At 34.8% G+C, this 22,367-nt stretch overlaps 2 protein-coding genes across 2 annotated transcripts; both read left to right on the top strand.

Moving 5' to 3' along the window:
- The first annotated feature begins 1,012 nt into the window (after nt 1-1,012).
- On the top strand, nt 1,013-2,558 carry LOC143601309 (ADP,ATP carrier protein 1, mitochondrial-like). The gene is made up of 3 exons (XM_077078754.1): nt 1,013-1,520; nt 1,606-1,977; nt 2,055-2,558. Exons 1-3 carry the CDS (start codon nt 1,050-1,052, stop codon nt 2,349-2,351), a joined length of 1,140 nt encoding a protein of 379 aa, XP_076934869.1. The 5' UTR covers nt 1,013-1,049; the 3' UTR covers nt 2,352-2,558.
- A 6,768-nt stretch (nt 2,559-9,326) lies between these two features.
- On the top strand, nt 9,327-20,181 carry LOC143601313 (uncharacterized). Its single transcript, XM_077078759.1, has 2 exons — nt 9,327-11,211; nt 18,569-20,181. The coding sequence occupies exons 1-2, from the start codon at nt 9,376-9,378 to the stop codon at nt 19,895-19,897; spliced, it is 3,165 nt and encodes a 1,054-aa protein (XP_076934874.1). The 5' UTR covers nt 9,327-9,375; the 3' UTR covers nt 19,898-20,181.
- Nucleotides 20,182-22,367: the final 2,186 nt, after the last annotated feature.

Here is a 22,367-nt window from a genome sequence, read left to right on the forward strand (position 1 = left end):
TTTGATGATAGATCTGCTTGTTTACGCCGTGATTTATTAGTTTTGGAGACTAATTAAATGTGTGAAGTTACTGTGTTGACTTGTAGGTTGCGGTAGTTACTATGATTGTTATTTTATGTTGGATCTGTATATTTGTGTTGTTAGTTGTTACTCGATTGAAGTTTTACTGGTGTTATTTTCATTTGTTTATCGTATCACGATGTTTTAAATTTGTTAAAAAGCAATTAAGAGGTGAAAGAGACAAATTAAATCATTAGATGTTTATCTGTGCTTAGTTGAATATAATTTTAATATTTTTGAGTTTTAGAATTGTTTTGATGTTATGATCTGTATGTTTGTGTTATAATTTGTTAGTTTGTAGAAGTTTGAATGTTTTTTTGTGCATTTGATTGTTTTATGACAAAGTTCCAAATCAGTGATGATGCTGATGCGAAGAGATATTAAGTGATTGAAGTGATTTAACTAGAATGTTAGAGGTTTATGTGTGCTTTATTGTTTATAAATTTTTTTTGTTACATGTATAGAACTAGGATTGTGGTAATAATATGATATGTATGTTTGTTTTATGAGTTGTTACTCTGTAGAAGTTATATTGGTTTTATGTACGTTTTTATTTTATATATCAGAGTTATAATAATTATCATGAGTTTTTTAAATAAATCAAAAAACTGAAAGTGAAATTAGTTTATGGTTTTTGAATTTTGGTATTTTGCTTGAGTATAATTTGTTTTATTTACATAATTTGTATATAAGTTTTTGTGTTGGTTTTAAGAACTGTAAATATGTTTTTGATTTAATTTGTAGTATTATACTTATACAATGTTTTGCATCTTGTTTATTTTCATGATTTGTAGCTGATATGTTCTTATCTTTACCATTACATCTTTCTGACATTGTGCTTATTGTAATTTGAAATATGTTGTGTATTCGTGAATATTTAATTTGTGTTTGTTTGTCTCTTTGAAAAGGTTTAAACTGATTACAATGGTATATAAACTTGACTTGAGTTTGATATTATTTATTATTGCAGGAAGATTGTTTGAAGCACAATGGCCGAGCAAAACCAGCATTCAGTTCTTACAAGAAGGGTAGCTAGCCAGCAATACCTTTCTCAATATGCTTTAGCCCAGTATGGTGCTGCTGTCAACAGACCCTCCCAAAGGCAGTACACATACGGGAACTACTCGAATGCAGTGTTCTGCTCTCCAATGACCCAATCATTGATGGTTGCAAACGCTTCCCCTGTTTTCGTTCAAGCACCCTCTGAGAAAGGGCTTACTGGTTTCGCCATTGATTTTCTCATGGGTGGTGTGTCTGCTGCTGTTTCCAAAACCGCTGCTGCGCCCATTGAACGTGTCAAGCTTTTGATCCAGAACCAAGATGAAATGATCAAGGCCGGACGTCTTTCTGAACCTTACAAGGGTATTACTGATTGTTTCTCTAGAACCATCAAGGATGAAGGTGTTATGTCCTTGTGGAGAGGAAACACTGCTAATGTCATCCGTTATTTCCCTACTCAGGTTCGTTGGTTTACATTTACTCGATTGATTATTCATTTTACATTATATTCCATTTCTAATGTTTTGTTTATGTTGAGCTTTACAGGCGCTTAACTTTGCTTTTAAGGATTATTTCAAGAGCTTGTTTAACTTCAAGAAGGACAAGGATCCTTACTGGAAGGTTTTTGGTGGAAACATTGCTTCTGGTGGTATGGCTGGTGCATCTTCTCTAGTGTTTGTCTTTTCTCTAGATTATGCTAGAACCCGTTTGGCAAATGATGCCAAGGCTGCAAAGAAGGGTGGTGAGAGGCAGTTTAACGGGCTTGTTGATGTCTACAAGAAGACATACGCTTCAGACGGTATTGCTGGGTTATACCGTGGGTTCCCGCTTTCAGCTGCTGGTATCTTCATCTACCGTGGTTTGTACTTTGGAATGTACGATTCCCTCAAGCCAATCCTCCTCACGGGTTCCATGCAGGTCCGATTCTTAACAATTCTTTTATAAAATACTTGTTTTAATATTAAGTTTATGAACTGATATTGTTAATGTTACAGGATAACTTCTTTGCTAGCTTTGCTCTCGGTTGGTTGATCACAAATGCTGCTGGTCTTGCTTCATACCCTATCGATACCGTCCGTAGAAGAATGATGATGACGTCTGGTGAGGCCGTTAAGTACAAGAACACTTTCGATGCTTTCAGCCAGATTGTGAAGAAGGAAGGTGTGAAGTCGTTGTTCAAGGGAGGTGCTGCTAACATCTTGAGAGCCGTCGCAGGTGCTGGTGTGTTGGCTGGTTACGATCAGCTTCAGTTAATTGTTTTTGGAAAGAAGTGGTCAGGGGGTAGTGGTTAAGTAAGTGTTGGGAGGACAGTTTTTGATTTTGGGATATTTGCCATAATATGGATGATGGTGATAATTTGTTTTGAGACTAAATTCGTGTAGTAGGATTAAAATCATCCTGCGGTACTTTCTTTTAATTTTGTTTTGTGTGTTGCGTTTTGAGGTTTTTACCCTTGCAGGAAAGACTTGGTAATAAAATACTTGCTCCATTTTGGATTATAGGTCATATTAAATTTCTAGTTATTGCCATTTTCAGTTTTACTCGTTTTTTATTTTGAAAAATATCTATTTTGGTTTTATTTTGGAGAAACAAAAAGTTTTGATTAATGGCCATTTATTGTGGTTGAAAATTCTGTCAAAGCATCTAAACTCTTTGCACTTTGTAATTTATTAACAGATTCTAAAGTTTATGGTTTATAAACATATTGGAAAATTTTGCGTACACAGAACCAAGATTGTAAATTAGCGTTTTAAAGTAAAAAAAGTTTAATTAAAGAAACAAAAACTATGTCGAGTTGTGACTTGTGAGCGATAATAAGGTTTTCTATATTGTTAAATAGATAAATAGATTACAGTTATACAACATTGTTTTTTTAGCATCAATAACAATTTTTGTTAGCGTAAATTAAGTTCTTATCACATTTCCAGACTGAAGTTCGTCAAGTATATGTTTGGTTTGCTAAAAAAACTTCACATCAATCAAAAAGTTATCGTGCAAAATCCTATGGATTCGAACATTGTTATATTGTAAAGAAGCGCCATGAACTAATTGGTAGTTTGAATTTACTAACGCCCTGTTAGAAATGACATGAGACCAAGTCTAATGGAGGTGCGTTCACTACCGTCACTTAGGCGCATGAGCATTCACAAAATAAATCCTCAAATACAACGATTACCTAAATTTTTATTATAAAAAATAGATGGGTGAATGTGATTGGTCGGAAAACATGTGCCCCACCTCCCCCATGCCTCTCCATCTCGCCAATGCACTAGCGTCGAAAGGGGGCTAATGAGCCTTTGGCGCCCTCCACTCCAAGGATTATAAATTACAACTTGCATTGGTTTGGCGGGGAAAATGATGATGATGTGGAGTGTGCCACCCATAACGTCCAAATGATCCTTATTTTTCTTTCTTTATTTTTTTCCTGGATTTTGGTTTAAATCTTTACCTGCATATTTATACAACATTACAAATATGACAAAATATGGTAAGGCAATGCGCCACAAAATTAACCTTCACGTGTCTTTAATCGAATTGTTAACACAACTCTCGGCCGAACGAATTCAATTTGATGTTTGATGGTTTCCTCAGACCATATATTATGGACATCAGCTACACTCCACATCATCATTTCCCCGCCAAATCAATATAACCCTTGGAGAAGAGGGTTCCAAAGGCTCATTAGCCCCCTTTGGACGCTAGTGCATTCGCAAGATGGAGAGGCATGGGGGAGGTGGAGCCACATGTTTTCCAACTAATCACATTCACTCATCTTTGTTTATTATTAAAAAAACATTAAGTAATAATTCTATTGTTAGTTAAACAATTACATGTATTATTTAGTTAGTGAATGCACATCTGCCTATGTGACGTGACGGTAGTGAACGCTCCTCCATAACACGATATCATATATCAGTGTTCAAATCCAATGGATTTTGCACTATAATCTTTTGATTGATGTGAAGTTTAAAGTTTTTTTTAGCAAACCAAACTTATGCTTGTCAAACTTTAGTTTGGTTATGTGACATGCTTCAGTACTTAATTTACCCTTTCAAAAATAATTTTATATTGTTTTTCTAACTATATGAGTTGCTTAACTTCAATTACATTGTTTGACTTTATTATTGTTATTAGTTAGCTTCTATTCATTAGTATGTAATGAATAGAAGCTAACTAATAACAATAATAAAGTCATGTATTATTGATTATGTGTCTATAAACAAAAAATAATGAAGATTATGTGTCATCATCACATTCAATCTAGGTTTTAATTTTTCTTATGTTTTCTAATCTCTACTCTCCTTAATCCATGCTATTCATGGGTCATGAATCTAATTAGCATGGCCCATTAGTTGTAACCCATATAAAAAATGCATTTAATGTAATTTAAATTAGGGATATTGGTTTTTAATACTCCCAATTTCCCCTCATTGGTAGATAACACTCCCAACTTTCGATTTGTCACCCATCACTCCCAACTTTCACCATATTTTCCTGTACCACTCCCCGTCTAAATGAACACTAACCTCGTTTTGGAATTTGGACTAAAAATGTCATTCAAAATAGTTGAGGGGGTAAAACAGAAAATTTATTTTTAACACACAACCTCCATTTCCGGTGACCTCGTTTATCCGGCGACCTCTTTTTTTCCGGCGAATTTGAGTTTCCCAGCTATCTCATCTTTCAAAACACCATATCCATCATTTCACCGAGCTTCACATATTATATGAAGAAGATGGTGCTCGCCGGAAACCTGCAACTCGATTTTCCGGCACACGGGCGATCCCGGAAGGTGGCTGGGTGAGACACTGGTGGTGGCGGGGGGAGGGGGTTGTGTTTTGGGGCGGGGCGGGGCGGTGAAATGATGGATATGGTGTTAGCCGGAAACCTGCAACTCTCCGGAATACTCAAATTCATATGTGAAGCTTGGTGAAATGATGGATATGGTGTTTTGAAAGATGAGATAGTCGGAAAACTCAAATTCGCCGGAAAAAAGAAGTCGCCGGAAAAACGAGGTCACCGAAAATGGAGGTTGTGTGTTAAAAATAAATTTTTTGTTTTACCCCATCAACTATTTTGAATGACATTTTTAGTCCAAAACATTAACGAGGTTAGTGTTCATTTAGACGGGGAGTGGTACAGGAAAATATGGTGAAAGTTGGGAGTGTTGGGTGATAAATCGAAAGTTGGGAGTGTTATCTACCAATGAGGGAAAGTTGGGAGTATTAAAAACCAATATCCCTTTAAATTACACTAACTTTTACTAACTCTTTACAACTAATTTTACTATTAGATATAGAAAGTTTCATCATGATTATTTATAAAACATATAAACTAATATACATACTATTGAATATCTATAATAGTTTAAAATCAAATATTTAATTATTAAATCAGTTAAATAATGATTTACGAACCATTATCATATAATTATTAGTGACCTATGTTTAAATAGATATTTAATTTTGTGTGTACTTTAAATTTCATTGAATACAATATCTTTAATCTTACAATTTGTAAAACACTATTTGAGGTTACATGGTTATTTAGTTGGAAGAGAGCATGCTTATAGTTTATATTCCATAGTTTGTAAACAACACTGTTTGAGGTTACATGATTATTCATAAATCTAATAATTTTGCTACACGTATCAATGTTGTTAAGGGATTATATGTGGACATCCGTTATCATAGACTTTATGACATTACTATTAAATCAATTTTGTTGAGCATATCAATGTTGTCAAGGATGATAGGATATTTTTGGATGATTATGAAATCTTAAGTAAAACATTGAGATTTGAGTTTATTATGGTTGTCAATGATTGATTTGTGAATGTTGTTTTGAGCTTTTAAATACAACATGAAGATATTAAGTAATTGATGCGTGTTTTGTGGGTTTAAATGTTTAATTTATAAATAATTTAGAAGGGGTAATTTGTGTTATGTTTGAATCAAATGTATCACCTTTTGTGTATAAACCATTAGAGATGGGAGTTTGTTACCACAAAACAATTATAGAGATTAGAGTCTTTACCTAACATTTTGCAATTGTGACTTTTCATGTTTAATCTGGTTTGTAACTTTATATAGAATATTATGGCATAAGGTTTGCATATTATGTTAGGTAAAGGGATTTGGATGTTCGTATAACATAAAAATAAAGACATGCCGGTGTATTTTCTACTGAATGGGTCAATGAATTCGGTCAAATCTGGCCAACTTAAAAAAAATGAATTTGGTTGTAGTCAAAATGGGTTTACGTTGAAACTGGCAACCTTTTGGTTTTGGTAAAAACGGTTCAAGTCAAAATATGTTTAGGCCGAGTGGTGAGCAACCTTTAATCGAAGTTATCAATAACATGTCAAATGTTTTATACAAAGAAGTATTTGTAATGCATTTTTAACATAATCATGTTCTTTGGTTTACCCTTAAAAGTCTTAAAGAAATTATTTGTTTCAAATAATTCATTGTATTAATTTACATATTAAAATCCCGTGTAATACACGGATTCAAAAGATGGTTTTCTAATAAATTAATATAATTCACTTTAACATAAAAGGAGGATCTCCTTTACCGTTTTCTAATTTTTTCAATAAAATATTGGGTAAAAAGGAAACTAAATGTTACATGCATGGTTTTAAAATCACACATAGACACTGATTAATCGCTAGTTGGTATTTGGTACTCCACTGACTAGTCGACGATTAATTGCTTTTTGGTCAACATCGGTTACAAATGAAAATTTTATATATAAATTTTGGTATATATAAGTATATTTGAAAAATTACGTATAAATTCCGATCCAATTAATCTCTATTAATCGCTAATCCCAACACCACTACCCAACTAGCACTTAACAAGTTCTACAACACTAGTTACATGCAAATGGCCCCTTAAACTATAGAAACTAACTTTTTCTCGGTGTGCACAGAAAAATTAATCAATGTTACATGCATGTAAAATTCGTGTCTAGACGTTGATTAATCCCTAATTGGTACTAAACTGACTAATCACCAATTAATATATGTGTTTTCCTCTTAGTTTTTTTTTCTTTTTATTCTTTTTTTTTAAAATCTAGGTGAAATCTAGTGTTAATGAATATACATTTAGACATTTCTTATACTTTAGGCCTTCATTGAGTTCTAAACTACTTCCAAGTAAATATGTTCTAGACGACCAAGTCTCATATCTTTTAAATCTCACTAACATAAAATATCATATATCTGACAATCATTAGTATAAAATGCTTATTACAAAGTCATATTTCTCTTAATTAATTTTATGTATTAGCTTTTTAATTAATTCTTTGACATCATAGCATGTGGTAGCACCAGTTTCTTAAATGTGTACACCAAGTGGACAAATATAGTAACAGTAATTATATTTTAACTCGTTTCTTTTATAACAATATGCACTAAAAATATGCACTCGTCTATTTGACTTCACCAGTTCACCTCACCATAGTCTCCTACTCTCCATCACCATCATTAATATGTCTACATGTCTCCTCGATATGTTAAAGTTAGAGATGCTTTTGTTTTTTAACGAACAAAAATTACACTCTAAAGAGATTGAACATTTGACCTCCTATTTTACATAAGTAAGATAACCTTACTACTCAACTAAAGTGGGAATAGTTTATCTTTTTAATTTTTATATATCATGATTTACCCATTGTATATTTTCCTATTGAGGTGGGAAAAAATCCGGTTAACTAGACCGACCAAAAAATCAGACCGAAACAGAACCGATTTGAAACCGATTATGTAGAAAGAAACCTGTTTGGAGGCAATTGAAACCTTAAGATCGGAACCAGCTTTTGATTCAATCCACCAAAACTAGTTTCAAACAGGTTAACCAAGCCGAAACCAACAAAGAACTGGTCAAAATTCCAATCGTAAAGCAATCAAGAAACCGGTTTTAGTCTGAATCAAAACCGATCATAAACCTGTTTTGACTTTTGTTGACCAAACCAAACCGGTTTAGGGTTTGAACCAGTTTGTTCACCTCTATATAGAATGATTATGACTTACATTATTATTTGATTACATGAATCACTCAAATATTGATCTTTTTTTCAACATGGCCTATTGGTGTCCAAGATGTTGGATAAGACTTTACCTTTTCAAATAGTGAGGGGTCACATCCCAAAGGTGACAAAGATCGTTCAAAAAGAAAACACAAACTCTCGTTGGCTAGTGCTGAACCACAATGATATAAGCAACCTATAAAGATCGTCGTTGGGTGCAAGCTATGCTTGAAGAAAACATGCTTTTCTCGCTAGCAAAACATAGGATCTAGTTGACTTGGGTGATTTAGACGAAATTTAAACTGAATGGCTCGATTGATTGCCTGATTGGTTTAAAGCTAGCCCGCTTATTCGATCAAGGGCTCAATCAAATTCATGGGTTCGATTATTCTCACATGTTTAGCCCCAGTTGTCAAGTCCATGAACATGAGCTTATTGCCCTTTTAGGTTTTGAAGTTCTTGACATCTTTATGAAGGCTCAAATAATGATTAGTTAGTGATTAGTTAACATATTAGTTAACATGGGATCTTATCTTGATGAATACAGGTTTACACAATACTAGATGGATTTATTCAGACTTCTAGTAGGTGATCATCGAAGATGTACTTTAACATTTTTTTTTCTGTTAATAAGATACTATATATTTTTTTAACAACAAATTTCTTTTACTTCCCAAGACTTAAACCCAAAACCTTTAAGTGTTTAAACTTTAAAGCACTCTTTTTCAGCCATCAAATCACCAATGATCGGGCTATAAAAGGTATTTATATAAGAAAGGTGAGTGCGGGGGCTCGAACGACGGGCTGTTAGCTCAGCATGTTATCCTTAGAGTAATGCATATTTACCATGTGAAAAATAACCACAGTTTCAATCCGCCAATTTGTTAGCTCTATCAATACTAATAGTCTTTTTAGTATCACTAAAATTTTTCGTTATTTGCATATATTATAATGACTAGCTGGTTAATAAATAATAATAAAGTAAAATACTAATCTAATTTTAAAAATATTCTGACACGTTAAGAAGCGATACTTACAATTTAAATTGTTACGGTTAGAGATTAATTACCCTCACCAACTACTCTTGACTACGTCAAAGAGACATCTTCTTAAGTAGTTTACAGAAAGAAATACCAAATACATCTCTTGCTAAATTAAATAATGGTATACAACCTGTTTTTTTGTATTAAAATAATGTAGAAGTTTGCTATAAAAAGGTTGTAATCAAACCACTTAAACACACACAAATAACAATCTTGGTTTTCTATAGGAACAACACTAAGTATGGGAAGCCTAAGGGTGTTGAGGCATTGGCCTCAACTTATGTATGCTTTGGTTTTATTAGCCACCATCGTTATTGCCGATAAGCCTTATGGCTATAACTCTCCAAGGTCTGATGGTTGGAAATTGCCACCATTAAAGCATACTTGGCCAAAGTCACATTATGTTTACAAGTCTCCACCACCACCAGTAAAACACACATGGCCGCATTTGCCATATCTTCACAAGTCTCCTCCGCCGACGTATATCTACAAGTCTCCTCCTCCTCCATTAAAATCACCACCACCCCCATATGTTTACAAGTCTCCACCTCCTCCGTCACCGTCCCCGCCACCTCCTTATATTTACAAGTCTCCACCTCCACCATCGCCTTCACCACCACCACCATACGTATATAAGTCTCCACCACCTCCGTCACCTTCCCCACCACCTCCATACGTGTACAAGTCTCCACCACCGCCATCACCATCCCCACCACCTCCTTATGTGTACAAGTCTCCACCCCCTCCATCACCGTCCCCACCACCTCCTTATGTTTACAAATCTCCGCCTCCACCGTCGCCTTCACCACCACCTCCATATGTGTATAAGTCTCCACCACCGCCCTCACCATCACCACCGCCTCCATATGTCTACAAGTCTCCACCACCGCCATCACCATCACCTCCTTATGTGTACAAGTCTCCACCCCCTCCATCACCGTCCCCACCACCTCCTTATGTTTACAAGTCTCCACCTCCTCCATCACCATCACCACCGCCTCCATATGTTTACAAGTCTCCCCCTCCACCATCTCCATCCCCACCACCACCGTACGTCTATAAGTCTCCCCCTCCACCATCACCGTCCCCACCACCTCCATACATATACAAGTCTCCCCCACCACCTCCTTACGTCTACAAGTCTCCTCCTCCACCATCGCCGTCCCCACCACCTCCATACATATACAAGTCTCCCCCACCACCTTCACCATCCCCACCACCTCCTTACGTCTACAAGTCTCCTCCTCCACCATCGCCGTCCCCACCACCTCCATACATATACAAGTCTCCCCCACCACATTCACCATCCCCACCACCTCCTTACGTCTACAAGTCTCCTCCTCCACCATCACCGTCCCCACCACCTCCATATGTGTACAAGTCCCCTCCTCCACCATCGCCATCTCCACCGCCTCCATATGTATACAAGTCTCCCCCTCCACCATCACCTTCTCCACCACCACCATATGTATACAAGTCTCCTCCACCACCATCACCTTCTCCTCCACCCCCTTACATCTACAAGTCTCCACCTCCTCCATCACCATCCCCACCACCCCCGTATGTATACAAGTCTCCTCCTCCACCAACACCGTCCCCACCACCCCCATATGTATACAAGTCTCCTCCTCCACCAACACTGTCCCCACCACCTCCGTATGTATACAAGTCCCCTCCTCCACCATCACCGTCCCCACCACCTTCGTATGTATACAAATCTCCTCCTCCACCATCACTGTCACCACCACCTCCGTACGTGTACAAGTCACCCCCTTCACCATCACCTTCCCCACCACCTCCGTATCTATATAAATCGCCACCTCCTCCTTCACCATCTCCACCTCCTCCATATCTATACAAATCTCCTTCCCCACCATCACCATCAACACCACCTCCTTATGTCTACAAGTCTCCACCTCCACCATCACGATCTCCCCCACTGCGTTATATCTACAAGTCTCCTCCCCCACCATCTCGTGTACCACAACATCCTCATTACTACAAATCTCCCCATTCACGATCAAAGTTACCCCCTCCTGCAGTGTATTACTATAATTCTCCTCCGCCGCCAAGACATTATTAAAGAACAAACTTACTCATCTAAGAAGATTGAGACATGACTCACACATCGCATGACCTTCCAAATGTTTTTTTTTTCCAGTACAACTTTTTTTTGCTTTCGTCATTCATTCTTAAATCAGTTTGTATTTGTGAGTTAATAAGTTTATAACATGAAATGACCTTTATTATTATTATTATTATTATTATTATTATTATTATTATATCTCTCTTTAAAAAAAACTAGTGTTTATACCCGTTCGGAATACATTAAATTATGCGTTACATGTTCAATAGCTACCCCGCGTTGCGGCGGGGCACGCGACTGGAACTTGGTCGGCTTCGTACTGATAAGTTACGATACAAGTTTTGTGACCAAAGTTGAATGTTTAAAAGTTCTATTGTAAAAGTGTAAAGTTTTTGTGACACAAGTTAAAATGCCGAGAGTTTTGTGACAAAAATTATAAGGCTAAAAGTATAGTGATAAAAGTTAAAAGAACAAAAGTTATATTATCAAAATTATAGAGTATAAAGGTAAATGTTTATAATTTAGGTGATAAAAAAACTCTTATGGATCAAAAGATACATGTTTGAAACATATATGACAAAAAGCCTAAACTAAAATTTTAGAGGCCAAAAATAAATATCTAAAACTTTAGTGTAAAAGCATGAAGAATCAAACATCTTGATGTGCTTGAAGTAGTTATAAAATAAATAACTAAAATTATACTAATCTAGACACTAAGTAATACTCTAGACCCTTAAACTACTAATCGACAAGTGAACCGGTCGACTCTAGTACAGCTAAGTAAGTTCGGATATCGAACCCACGAGACTCTTTAAATTACGAAACTAGCAAATTAGACACGACTATTTATTAATAATATTTGAGGAGGATTTAAACTAAATATTAAAACTCTAATAATAATTAACTAATGATTACTTAACTATTAAACTAATAATAAACTAATTAAACCTAACCCTAATTAATATAATAATAATAAAACATAATCATTACTTATTAATTAACTAATAAAACTTAAACCCTAATAAGTTTTAACTACTAAACAATTTAGAAAACTTGGATTGATTCAGATGATTAAAATAACTACCCAGGCCGGAATCCCCAAAGTTACGGTTATTAATTTAAATGGAAAGACGCAAGTTATGGAACCGGGATCAAAAGATAGACCCTTGACAGAAAACCCGAACATGACCCTTGAACTTCAAGAAGACGCCTATGGATTTCTAACAAGTTTTAAGACTCACGAGTATTATATTAAACTTCCTTACGGTTATTTAATTGCTTATGTCTAAGTATCTTTTATGACGAAAACCTACCTTACAGCGCGGAATTCAAAGATATCAAAACAGACTCAATTAATTTAATAGACTAAGCTGACAATCAAACATAGACGGACTCCTTACGAAGAACTAAATCTAGCAATCCCGACAAGCAAAGATCTATCAACAACCTATCACCTTACAGCTTTCTAGGCTGGTAGTTCACTTTTATCTATTTACTTGATTTTATTGTTTCTATGATTTTAATGCATGTTAATCACAAACTAGCCAAGAACACACAGTAAATGACCTAACAAAACCCTATCCTATGAAACAATCAACAAGGGCAATGTGAAACAATAAATTCAAGTAAACAAAACCAGGCAATCATACGCATAAATTAAATCAAACTCAACCGTTTACTTAGAACATAAAATCCATAACGAAACGAAAATCCAAATAAAATCAAACCGAACTAAGGTTCATCACGACCTAGGTAGCTTATAAAGTTTAGCCTAGCATCATAAAGTCTAACTCAAACAAAGTAAATAATAACTGAAAACATGGTGAAATAATGAGAAACGAAAGATTAAAGGCGATAAAACCCGTAGTCTTCGATCTTGAACGTAAAGCTCTTCACTGGCTGTTCTCTTGCCTTCAAAATCACCACAAGACTCATAAGATAGCTCCAAGAACTCTTCAAAATCGTCTGGTGGCTTCAGTTATGTCAGGTTTAAGTTAAAGGTGTTTAAATAGTGAAAACCAGGCCCGACAATAACCAAAAACGAATTAAAAACCCATCAGTAGTGCCTAGACGCCGCGCTAAGGGATTTTTGCCTTTCCCCTCTGCGCAGCGCCGCGTGCTCCCCCAAGGGGGCCGGTCTGACCGGTACTCTGTTCTGGTTCTTCCTGACGCGTTCCGGATCTCCGTTTCGGCTCGTTTTAGCTCTTTTTCGCCCTTTTAATCACGATCAAATCCCGGAACCTACGACACACAAAAACGTTAGTAGTATACAAATCTTGACTAAAAACGAACAAAAACAATTAAAATATTAAATAAAATAAACAAGAGAAACATATATATTTAGCATTATATCACGTCTCAAGTTGGCTTTTAAATATATATTCTTTCCTTCTGTTACCTATAAACATGTGCAAGTATTTGTATTCGAATATAATTTTAAAACAAATATATCTTGTATTTTTTTTTGTTGAGTAAAGTGTCATTTTTGTCATTGTGGTTTGGCAAATAATGCGAATTTAGTCCAAAAAGTTTATTTTTTGCATATAGACCCTCTACGTTTCCCAGTTCTTCCTAATTACATCCAAATCACTAACTCAGTTAAATTTAATCGTTAAGTCAGGGTATCCATGTCTTTTCACCCTATCTTTATTATATACTTATTTTAGTGAACTGCGGTTTTCGTCCCTTAGTTTATCAAAATCTGCAGTTTTAGTCCAGTAGTTTTAAATTTGCAATTTTCTTCCCTATGACTTCATTTTACTTACAGTTAAACCCAGTTTCCTTAATATCGTTAAGCCTTGTCATTAAACCCATAAGTGTGCCCTTCACGGAAGGGACAGTTTTGTTCCTTGTGTTTTTCCTTTTTCCCAAATACACCCCAGCCCCTCACGTGAGGGGCTTGCGAATTAGGACTGAAGTTTATTTAGGGAGAGAAATGACAAAACCGGTCGTCACGTGAGGGGCACGCAAATGGATTAACGACCAAAATTAACGAGGTTAATAAATTCGGGTTTGATTGCAAGTGAAATGAAACTACAAGTACGAAAAGTGCAAACTTGCAACTATTGGACTAAAACCGCAGATTTGGACAAACCACAAAGACGAAAACCGAAGTTCACTAAAATAAGTATTATAACAAAGAAATAGTGAAAAGACATGTCTACCCCTGACTTAACCATTAAATTTAACGGAGTTAGTGATTTGGATGTAATTGACAAGAACTGGAAAACGTGGATGGTCCATATGCAAAAAGTAAACTTTTTCGACTAAATTCACATTATTTGTCAAACCACAAGGACAAAAATGGCACTGTACTCTTTTATTTTTTCCTTTTGAACGGCGAAGGCAAATGTTTGCATAGAAGGCAATGAAACATAACGCTATCTGTAGGAGTTGTGAGATTAAACACTCAAGTCAATTTATATAGTTAAAACCCCCCAAGCCATTATGTAACATACACTCAGATCATGTAATTCAAGTTTTATTCTTTGATTCCCTTTCCCATTATATGAATCCATATCGCAAATAGGTTAACTACAAAGGACTCTTTATGATACATATTTTTGGATTCATCATAATCATCACATGTTTAACTCATTTGTCTACATAATTCATATAAAAGTTTTTGAATCCTACTCACATCAAGACTTTACATAGTTTATTTATAACCCACAAAAACTCATTGATACAAAATTAATTAGGTGAATGTATCATATCTTAAACTTTTTTTTTGTTACCAAAATACTAATTATTGAACCTTTGGATCCTTGTTCCTAGCTCCAATTTTGTGATTCTTGTCAGATTTAAAACCTAAAACATGCAATCCCCCCCCCCCCCCCCCCCAACTTATATAAATACAAGTGATTTAGAGTTATATAAATTATATTTTGTATAATTTTATTAAAGTTAATCCTGAAATACGTTTAAAAGAAGGATTAGTTGGAGGGCAAAAGTGAAGGAGTTAAATTAATTAACATTTACTTAATAGTTTGAATGGTTGGAGCCATCGGTTACTAAATTTATTTATTTGCATGTTTATCTTATTATTACTTTAAGAAAGTAGTAGTTTGAGTTATAAATAAATGGTTAGGGATATGTAATTTGTGTTTAAGTGTCAACAATAAGAATAAACAAAAATATTTAATTTTGGTTGAGATCAAATTTTATGTTCGTGCTCTTATTTCTTGAGCAGAATTCCCTACATTATGAGTTCAGTTTACTTTTAAAGAATATGTCATGGACGAACTAGTTTGTATTTATTAGTTATTACAAACCCAAAAAGGTTAATTATTACTAACACATAAAGGTTAATTTTGTGGATGAACCTGTTTTTATTTATTTATACTTTCATGCATCTAACAATTATCATTTGTATGAAAATTAAGGTTAATTATTAGAAATCCTCTTTGTTTATTAGGTTTTTTATATAGCACTTTGACATCATAGTTTGTGGTAGCCAGCAACAGTTTATAAAATTTGTATATATATCAAGTGGACATATATTGCTATATTTTAACTCGTTTCTTTCAAAACAATATCTACTATATGTTTATGTCTATTTGACTTAACCAAACCATTGCCTCCGTGCATGTACAACACTCCTCCACCACCTCCATTAATTTGTCTACAAGTCTCCTCAATATGCATGCCACCTTCAACGTCGACATTATAATGCTAAATAATCTATGAACCGTAAAGTTCTTTAAATAAACTACGAAGACCCGAATACGGAATATAATATATAAGTTGTTAAGTTGGAGCCTAGAGGACTATATCGTTCGTTGCAGAAGATTAAATTACAACAAGAAAAAGAAGAAACATAAATTCTTTATTATTACATAGAATTGTTATGTTATGTCAATATATATATATATATACATATACATACTAGTTTTTATCCCCCGTATTACGGTGGCTGTTTTACATTACTCGTTTTTAATATTTATATACCTTTTTGGGTTTAATTTTATTTATTGTAATGAAATTTATAATATACTTAAACTTTGATGATAAAAAGGTTTCACAAATAACTAAGATGTTATAACCCGATTTAAAAGTTATCTGGGTTTGGTAAGACCCAAGACCCGCTTATTTTTTTTACTATAAAATTGTTTCTTAATTAGAAATGATATTTTTTTTAAAAAAATCATATAATAATTTTTAGTATATTCTATTTTATAGGATTTTCACACCAATAATTTGGTGTGAATAATTTTTAATTTAATGAGATGTTATAACCCGTTTAAGGAAATCTGGGTTTGGTAAAGACCCATACCCGTGAATTCGGGTCAAATGCATGAGAAACCTTCATTTAAAAATTAAGCAAATCTGATGACTCCAAAAAAAGAGGGAGCGACCACATCGCGACACGTAGGATTTTTATGTTTTCGTTTATATATATTATTACTAGTTTTTATCCCCCGTATTACGGGGGTTGTTTTATATTGTTTGTTCTAATATTTACTTATTTTTTTAATTTATATTTTTTTTATTGTATGAAAGTTAATAATATACTTATGGTTTGATGATAAATTGTTTCACAAATAAATAAGATGTTATAACCCGGTTTAAAAGCTATATGGTTTTGATGAGACCCAAGACCCGTTTATTTTTTTTACTATGAAATTGGTTTTTTAATTATAAATAATATTTATGAAAGTTAATAATATACTTATGGTTTGATGAGACCCAAGGCCCGTTTATTTTTTTTTATTATCAAATTGGTTTTTTAACTTAAATAATATATATCTTTTTTAAAATAAATAATATATTATTTTTTATTATATCCTATTTTATAGGATTTTTACATAAATTATTTGGTGAGAATAATTTTTAATTTAATGAGATGTTATAACCCGTTTAAGAAATATATGTGTTTGGTAAGACCCATACCCGTGAATTCGGGTCAAATGCATTAGAAGCCTCCATTTAAAAATCAAGCAAATCTGGTGACTCCAAAAAAAGGGGGAGCGACCACATCGCGACACGTAGGATTTTTATGTCTTCGTTTATATATATTATAGATAGATTATACTATTTTATTCAATTTTTTTACTTCAGAGCGTTCACCCACACATGTATAGATACGTGTAGGGATTATGAAATATGCGTATATACGTTTACACAACCTACACATGTATAAATTCTATATAGAAATGAGTTTTTTTATATTTATTCTTCGTGGATAGTTATCGTATAAGAAATGCTGCTAAACATAGCAGTATCTTCGAAAAGTTCTCCCGTACAAAATTATCGATGTAATTATGATATATCATGATAAAAAAGAGAAAGAAAATATAAATAAGGTAAAACGATCTGTAACAATCGATAAGTACTAGTAGGTTACCGATGGAATCTATATCCGACTCGAACCTATGTTTACCCACATAATCCATATTTGGGAAAGTTGGAGTTCATTGTTTTTATGTGGAACAAGTTATAATCGACGTACTGTTCGGCGGTTAATCTATCAAAATAAATTTTATTTCAATGAAAGTTATTCTTAGGTAAAAGTTTCTTGACAAAATAAATATCTATAATATATATAAACGAAAACATAAAAATCTCACGTGTCGCGATGTGGTTGCTCCCCTCTTTTTTGGAGTCATCAGATTTGCTTGATTTTTAAATGGAGGCTTCTCATTCATTTGACCCGAATTCACGGGTATGGGTCTTACCAAACCTATATATTCCTTAAACGGGTTATAACATCTCATTAAATTAAAAATTATTCTTATCAAATTATTGATGTGAAAAGCCTATAAAATAAGATATACAGAAAATTATTATATGATTTTTTTAAATATTATTTATAATTAAGAAACAATTTTATAGTAAAAAAATAAGCGGGTCTTGGGTCTTACTAAACCCAGATAACTTTTAAACCGGGTTATAACATCTTAGTTATTTGTGAAACCTTTTTATCATCAAACTCTAAGTATATTATAAATTTCATTACAATAAATATAATTAAACAAAATAAAAAAGCATATAAATATTAAAAACAAATCATGTAAAACAGCCTCTGTAATACGGGAGATAAAAACTAGTAATATAATAAAAGTAAATTCAAATCCCAGGCTAAATAAACAAAACACCGAACGCGTTGTTAAATAAATAAACAAAATCATTTGTCCTATTGTCACTTACCAACTACTCTTGACTTTCTCAAAGAGACATATTTTTAGTTTATAGAAAAAACAACACCGAGTAAACAATATGAATCCAGAATCCTTGCTAATTAGATACTATTGTTACAGCCTGTTATATTATTATTAAAATAATGTAAACTATGCTATAAAAAGGTTGTAAATCAAACCACTTAAACACACACAAATAATAATCTTGGTTTTCTTTAGGAAGAACACTAAATATGGGAAGCCTAATGGTGTTGAGGCATTGGCCTCAACTTAAGTATGCTTTTGTTTTATTAGCCACTATCGTTACAGCCGATTATAAGCCTTATGGTTATAACTCTCCACAACCAAATGGTTGGAAATTGCCACCGGTAAAGCATACCTTGCCAAAGTCACATTATGTGTACAAGTCTCCACCATCACCAGTCAAACACACATGGCCGCATTTGCCTTATCTTCACAAGTCTCCTCCGCCGACGTATATCTACAAGTCTTCTCCTCCTCCATCAAAATCACCACCACCCCCATATGTTTACAAGTCTCCACCTCCTCCGTCACCATCACCACCACCCCCATACGTGTATAAGTCTCCACCATCGTCGTCACCTTCCCCACCACCTCCATACGTGTATAAGTCTCCACCACCTCCGTCACCTTCCCCACCACCTCCTTACGTGTATAAGTCTCCACCACCTCCGTCACCTTCCCCACCACCTCCTTATGTGTACAAGTCTCCACCCCCTCCGTCACCGTCCCCACCACCTCCTTATGTGTACAAGTCTCCACCCCCTCCGTCACCGTCCCCACCACCTCCTTATATTTACAAGTCTCCACCCCCTCCGTCACCGTCCCCACCACCTCCATATGTGTACAAGTCTCCACCACCGCCCTCACCATCACCACCGCCTCCATATGTCTACAAGTCTCCCCCTCCACCGTCCCCATCCCCACCACCACCGTATGTCTACAAGTCCCCCCCTCCACCATCACCATTACCATCCCCGCCACCTCCATACGTCTACAAGTCTCCCCCTCCACCGCCTCCGTCCCCACCACCTCCTTATGTTTACAAGTCTCCACCTCCCGCATCACCGTCACCACCTCCTCCGTACGTCTATAAGTCTCCCCCTCCACCATCGTCGTCCCCTCCACCACCGTACGTCTACAAGTCTCCCCCTCCACCATCACCGTCCCCACCACCACCATACATATACAAGTCTCCCCCACCACCTTCACCATCCCCACCACCTCCTTACATCTATAAGTCTCCTCCTCCACCATCACCTTCCCCACCGCCTCCATATGTGTACAAGTCTCCTCCGCCACCTTCACCGTCCCCTCCACCTCCTTACATCTACAAGTCTCCACCTCCTCCATCATCATCCCCACCACCACCTTATATTTATAAGTCACCTCCCCCACCATCTCCATCTCCATCTCCACCACATCCATATCACTACAAATTACCACATTCACTATCAAAGTCAACCCCTCCTCCTGCCTATTACTACAAGTCTCCCCCGCCACCAAGACATTATTAAAACACAAACTTATTCTACCAAGAAGACTCATGAGACACGCACCACTTGTCAGGATCTTCTAAATGTCTATTTTCAATACAACTTACTTGTTTTCATCATTCATTCTTATATCAATTTGTATTTGTGAGTTAATAAAGTCTCAACATGAAATGAACTTTATTAATAATTTATGTTTTACTAAGCATTTTTGTTAATGATTGGTAATTAACACTTTCCTCCTTTTTCGTATAATGCTTTTATTGGTAGTCTTCCCTCTCTTACCTAGACATTAAAAACGTACAAATGATTGTTATGTGTTAAACTAATTAATTATGTTATATAAATATTTCATTCACACCATGTATAAGAAACTAATTAAGTATTCGATTGAAGCTTAATTAACAAAATCGACGTTATAAAATTGATTTATCCATTACAAGAGTTTTGTTTCTACGTGCCTTTATTTTGAACGTACAACCTAGCTAGATAGTAGATACCACACAATTTCTTAAAGTTATGCATATTATGTTATGGCTGTTTTCTTATCCTTTCTCACTATTTTTTTTGAACGACCAACTAAGTAACTTGGGTACTTCGTACGCGGCCCTCGTTGGCTAAAGGTAGCCCGAGCCGGCCACTAGTCCGGACGGACGGAGCCCATAGCGGTCCACTTATTGTGGGATTCACCAGATAAAACCCGACCCCCACGCTCGCCAAATGGCACGACAGCGAGGAGCCGGTAAAAACGATGAGATCAGGACTCGAACCATGACAAACTGTTTTCTTATCCTTCTCACTAATTTTAATTGTGCTAAGTATGAATGTAGCCAATTTTACCGTTGATTAAGGCGAAGAAGGCAAACATAAATAAATAAATAAAAGTAAAAAAGAAAAAACAAAAGTAGAGGAAAAAAAATAACACGCGTCCATCTATAATTACAAAAGAATCACCAATGTTTTACCATGACGTTCCTAATCAGTCTACATAAATTATACTAGTTTTTATAAATTATAATAACATTGTGCACAAACGATAAAACCTTTTGATCTATTACTACTAGTGGAGGATATGAAGACATGTAACTTATTTTCATAGGGTGCATACATCTAGACTTACCTTTAGCCAACTTGATATTGATTTGGATTGCCATTGTAAGTTTATTCGAATGGTTAAGGGGTTTGTCATAATGCTTTCCTTACGAGGGGTCGCAAATCAAATCCAACAAGTAATGTCGTTAACAATAATAGGGGGAGAATATCACTGTTTTTGTGAGTGTTATAACCTTTTTATGAGAGACACCGAAGCTGCCACCAAGCTAATGTCATTTTAAAAAATAAAGATTTGGAGTCCTCTTGATGTAAGTGGACAAAAGTTTAGGCACCATCAATTGTTGCCCGTTTGCCTGCCACTTTATTGTAATCGTTTTATAGTAAATTATATCTTTTTATTTTATTATTATTATCATAAAATTTTGCTTTTTTGTTTCCAATAAAATACGTTGAAATTTGATACAAGCATCATGACCAAATTTGTAATTACTATTTTAAAATGTTACACGTTGCTTACACGACATAAACTAATTAGTTCCGCGTCTACCATATCCGCCCAACATTTCATGAAACCACATGCTTGACATGATAAAACACGTACATATAGTAAGTTTTGTATGTTTTGCTCCTATTTTTTCTCCCAAATCTAAAATGATTTCTAGGGTTATTATATGTAAAGTACATTGAATTCAATTTATACTTTTAAAGAATATGTTGTGGACGACCAAGTTTTTATTTATTAGTTGTTACTAACCCAAAACTTATACATCTAACAATCATTGGTATGAAAAGGTTAATTGTTATTGGCTTATTGTAGCTCTTTGACATCATAGTTTGTGGTAGCCAGCAACAGTTTATTAAATTTCTATATACCAAGTGGACATATATTATTATATTTTAACTCGTTTCTTTCTTAACAATATCTACTATATGTTTATGTCTATTTGACTTAACCAAACCATTGCCTCCGTACATGTACAACACTCCTCCACCACCTCCATTAATTTGTCTACAAGTCTCCTCAATATGCATGCCACCTTCAACGTCGACATTATAATAGCTAAAAAAAAAGACTATGAACCTTAAGGGGTTATTGCCCTTTTAGGTTTTGAAGTTCTTTAAATAAGCTAAAAATGCCCGAATATATTTGACTTGCTAACTTGAAGGAGGTTCGTTACATAGGATTAAGTTATTACATGAAGGAAAAAGAATATTAATTATATATTATTTCTATAAATTTATCAATAGATAAATTTCGGTCTTCACAAATGTTAAAATTTCTGTCTTTACAAATGTTAGAAAAATCTTAGAACAACTAATGGTAAATAGGTAAATTAAGATACTATGAATATTAAAGCAAAAATGGGTTGTTATTTATGGGTGGTCGAATGTTTTTAAATAAGAGGAAACCTTTATATAAATGAACCGAAAGCTAAGGAAT

Source organism: Bidens hawaiensis, unplaced genomic scaffold, assembly GCF_021521415.1.
Source record: "Bidens hawaiensis isolate Kalapana, Puna unplaced genomic scaffold, B.hawaiensis_p1.1 tig00056043_1, whole genome shotgun sequence".
Lineage (NCBI taxonomy): Eukaryota > Viridiplantae > Streptophyta > Magnoliopsida > Asterales > Asteraceae > Bidens > Bidens hawaiensis.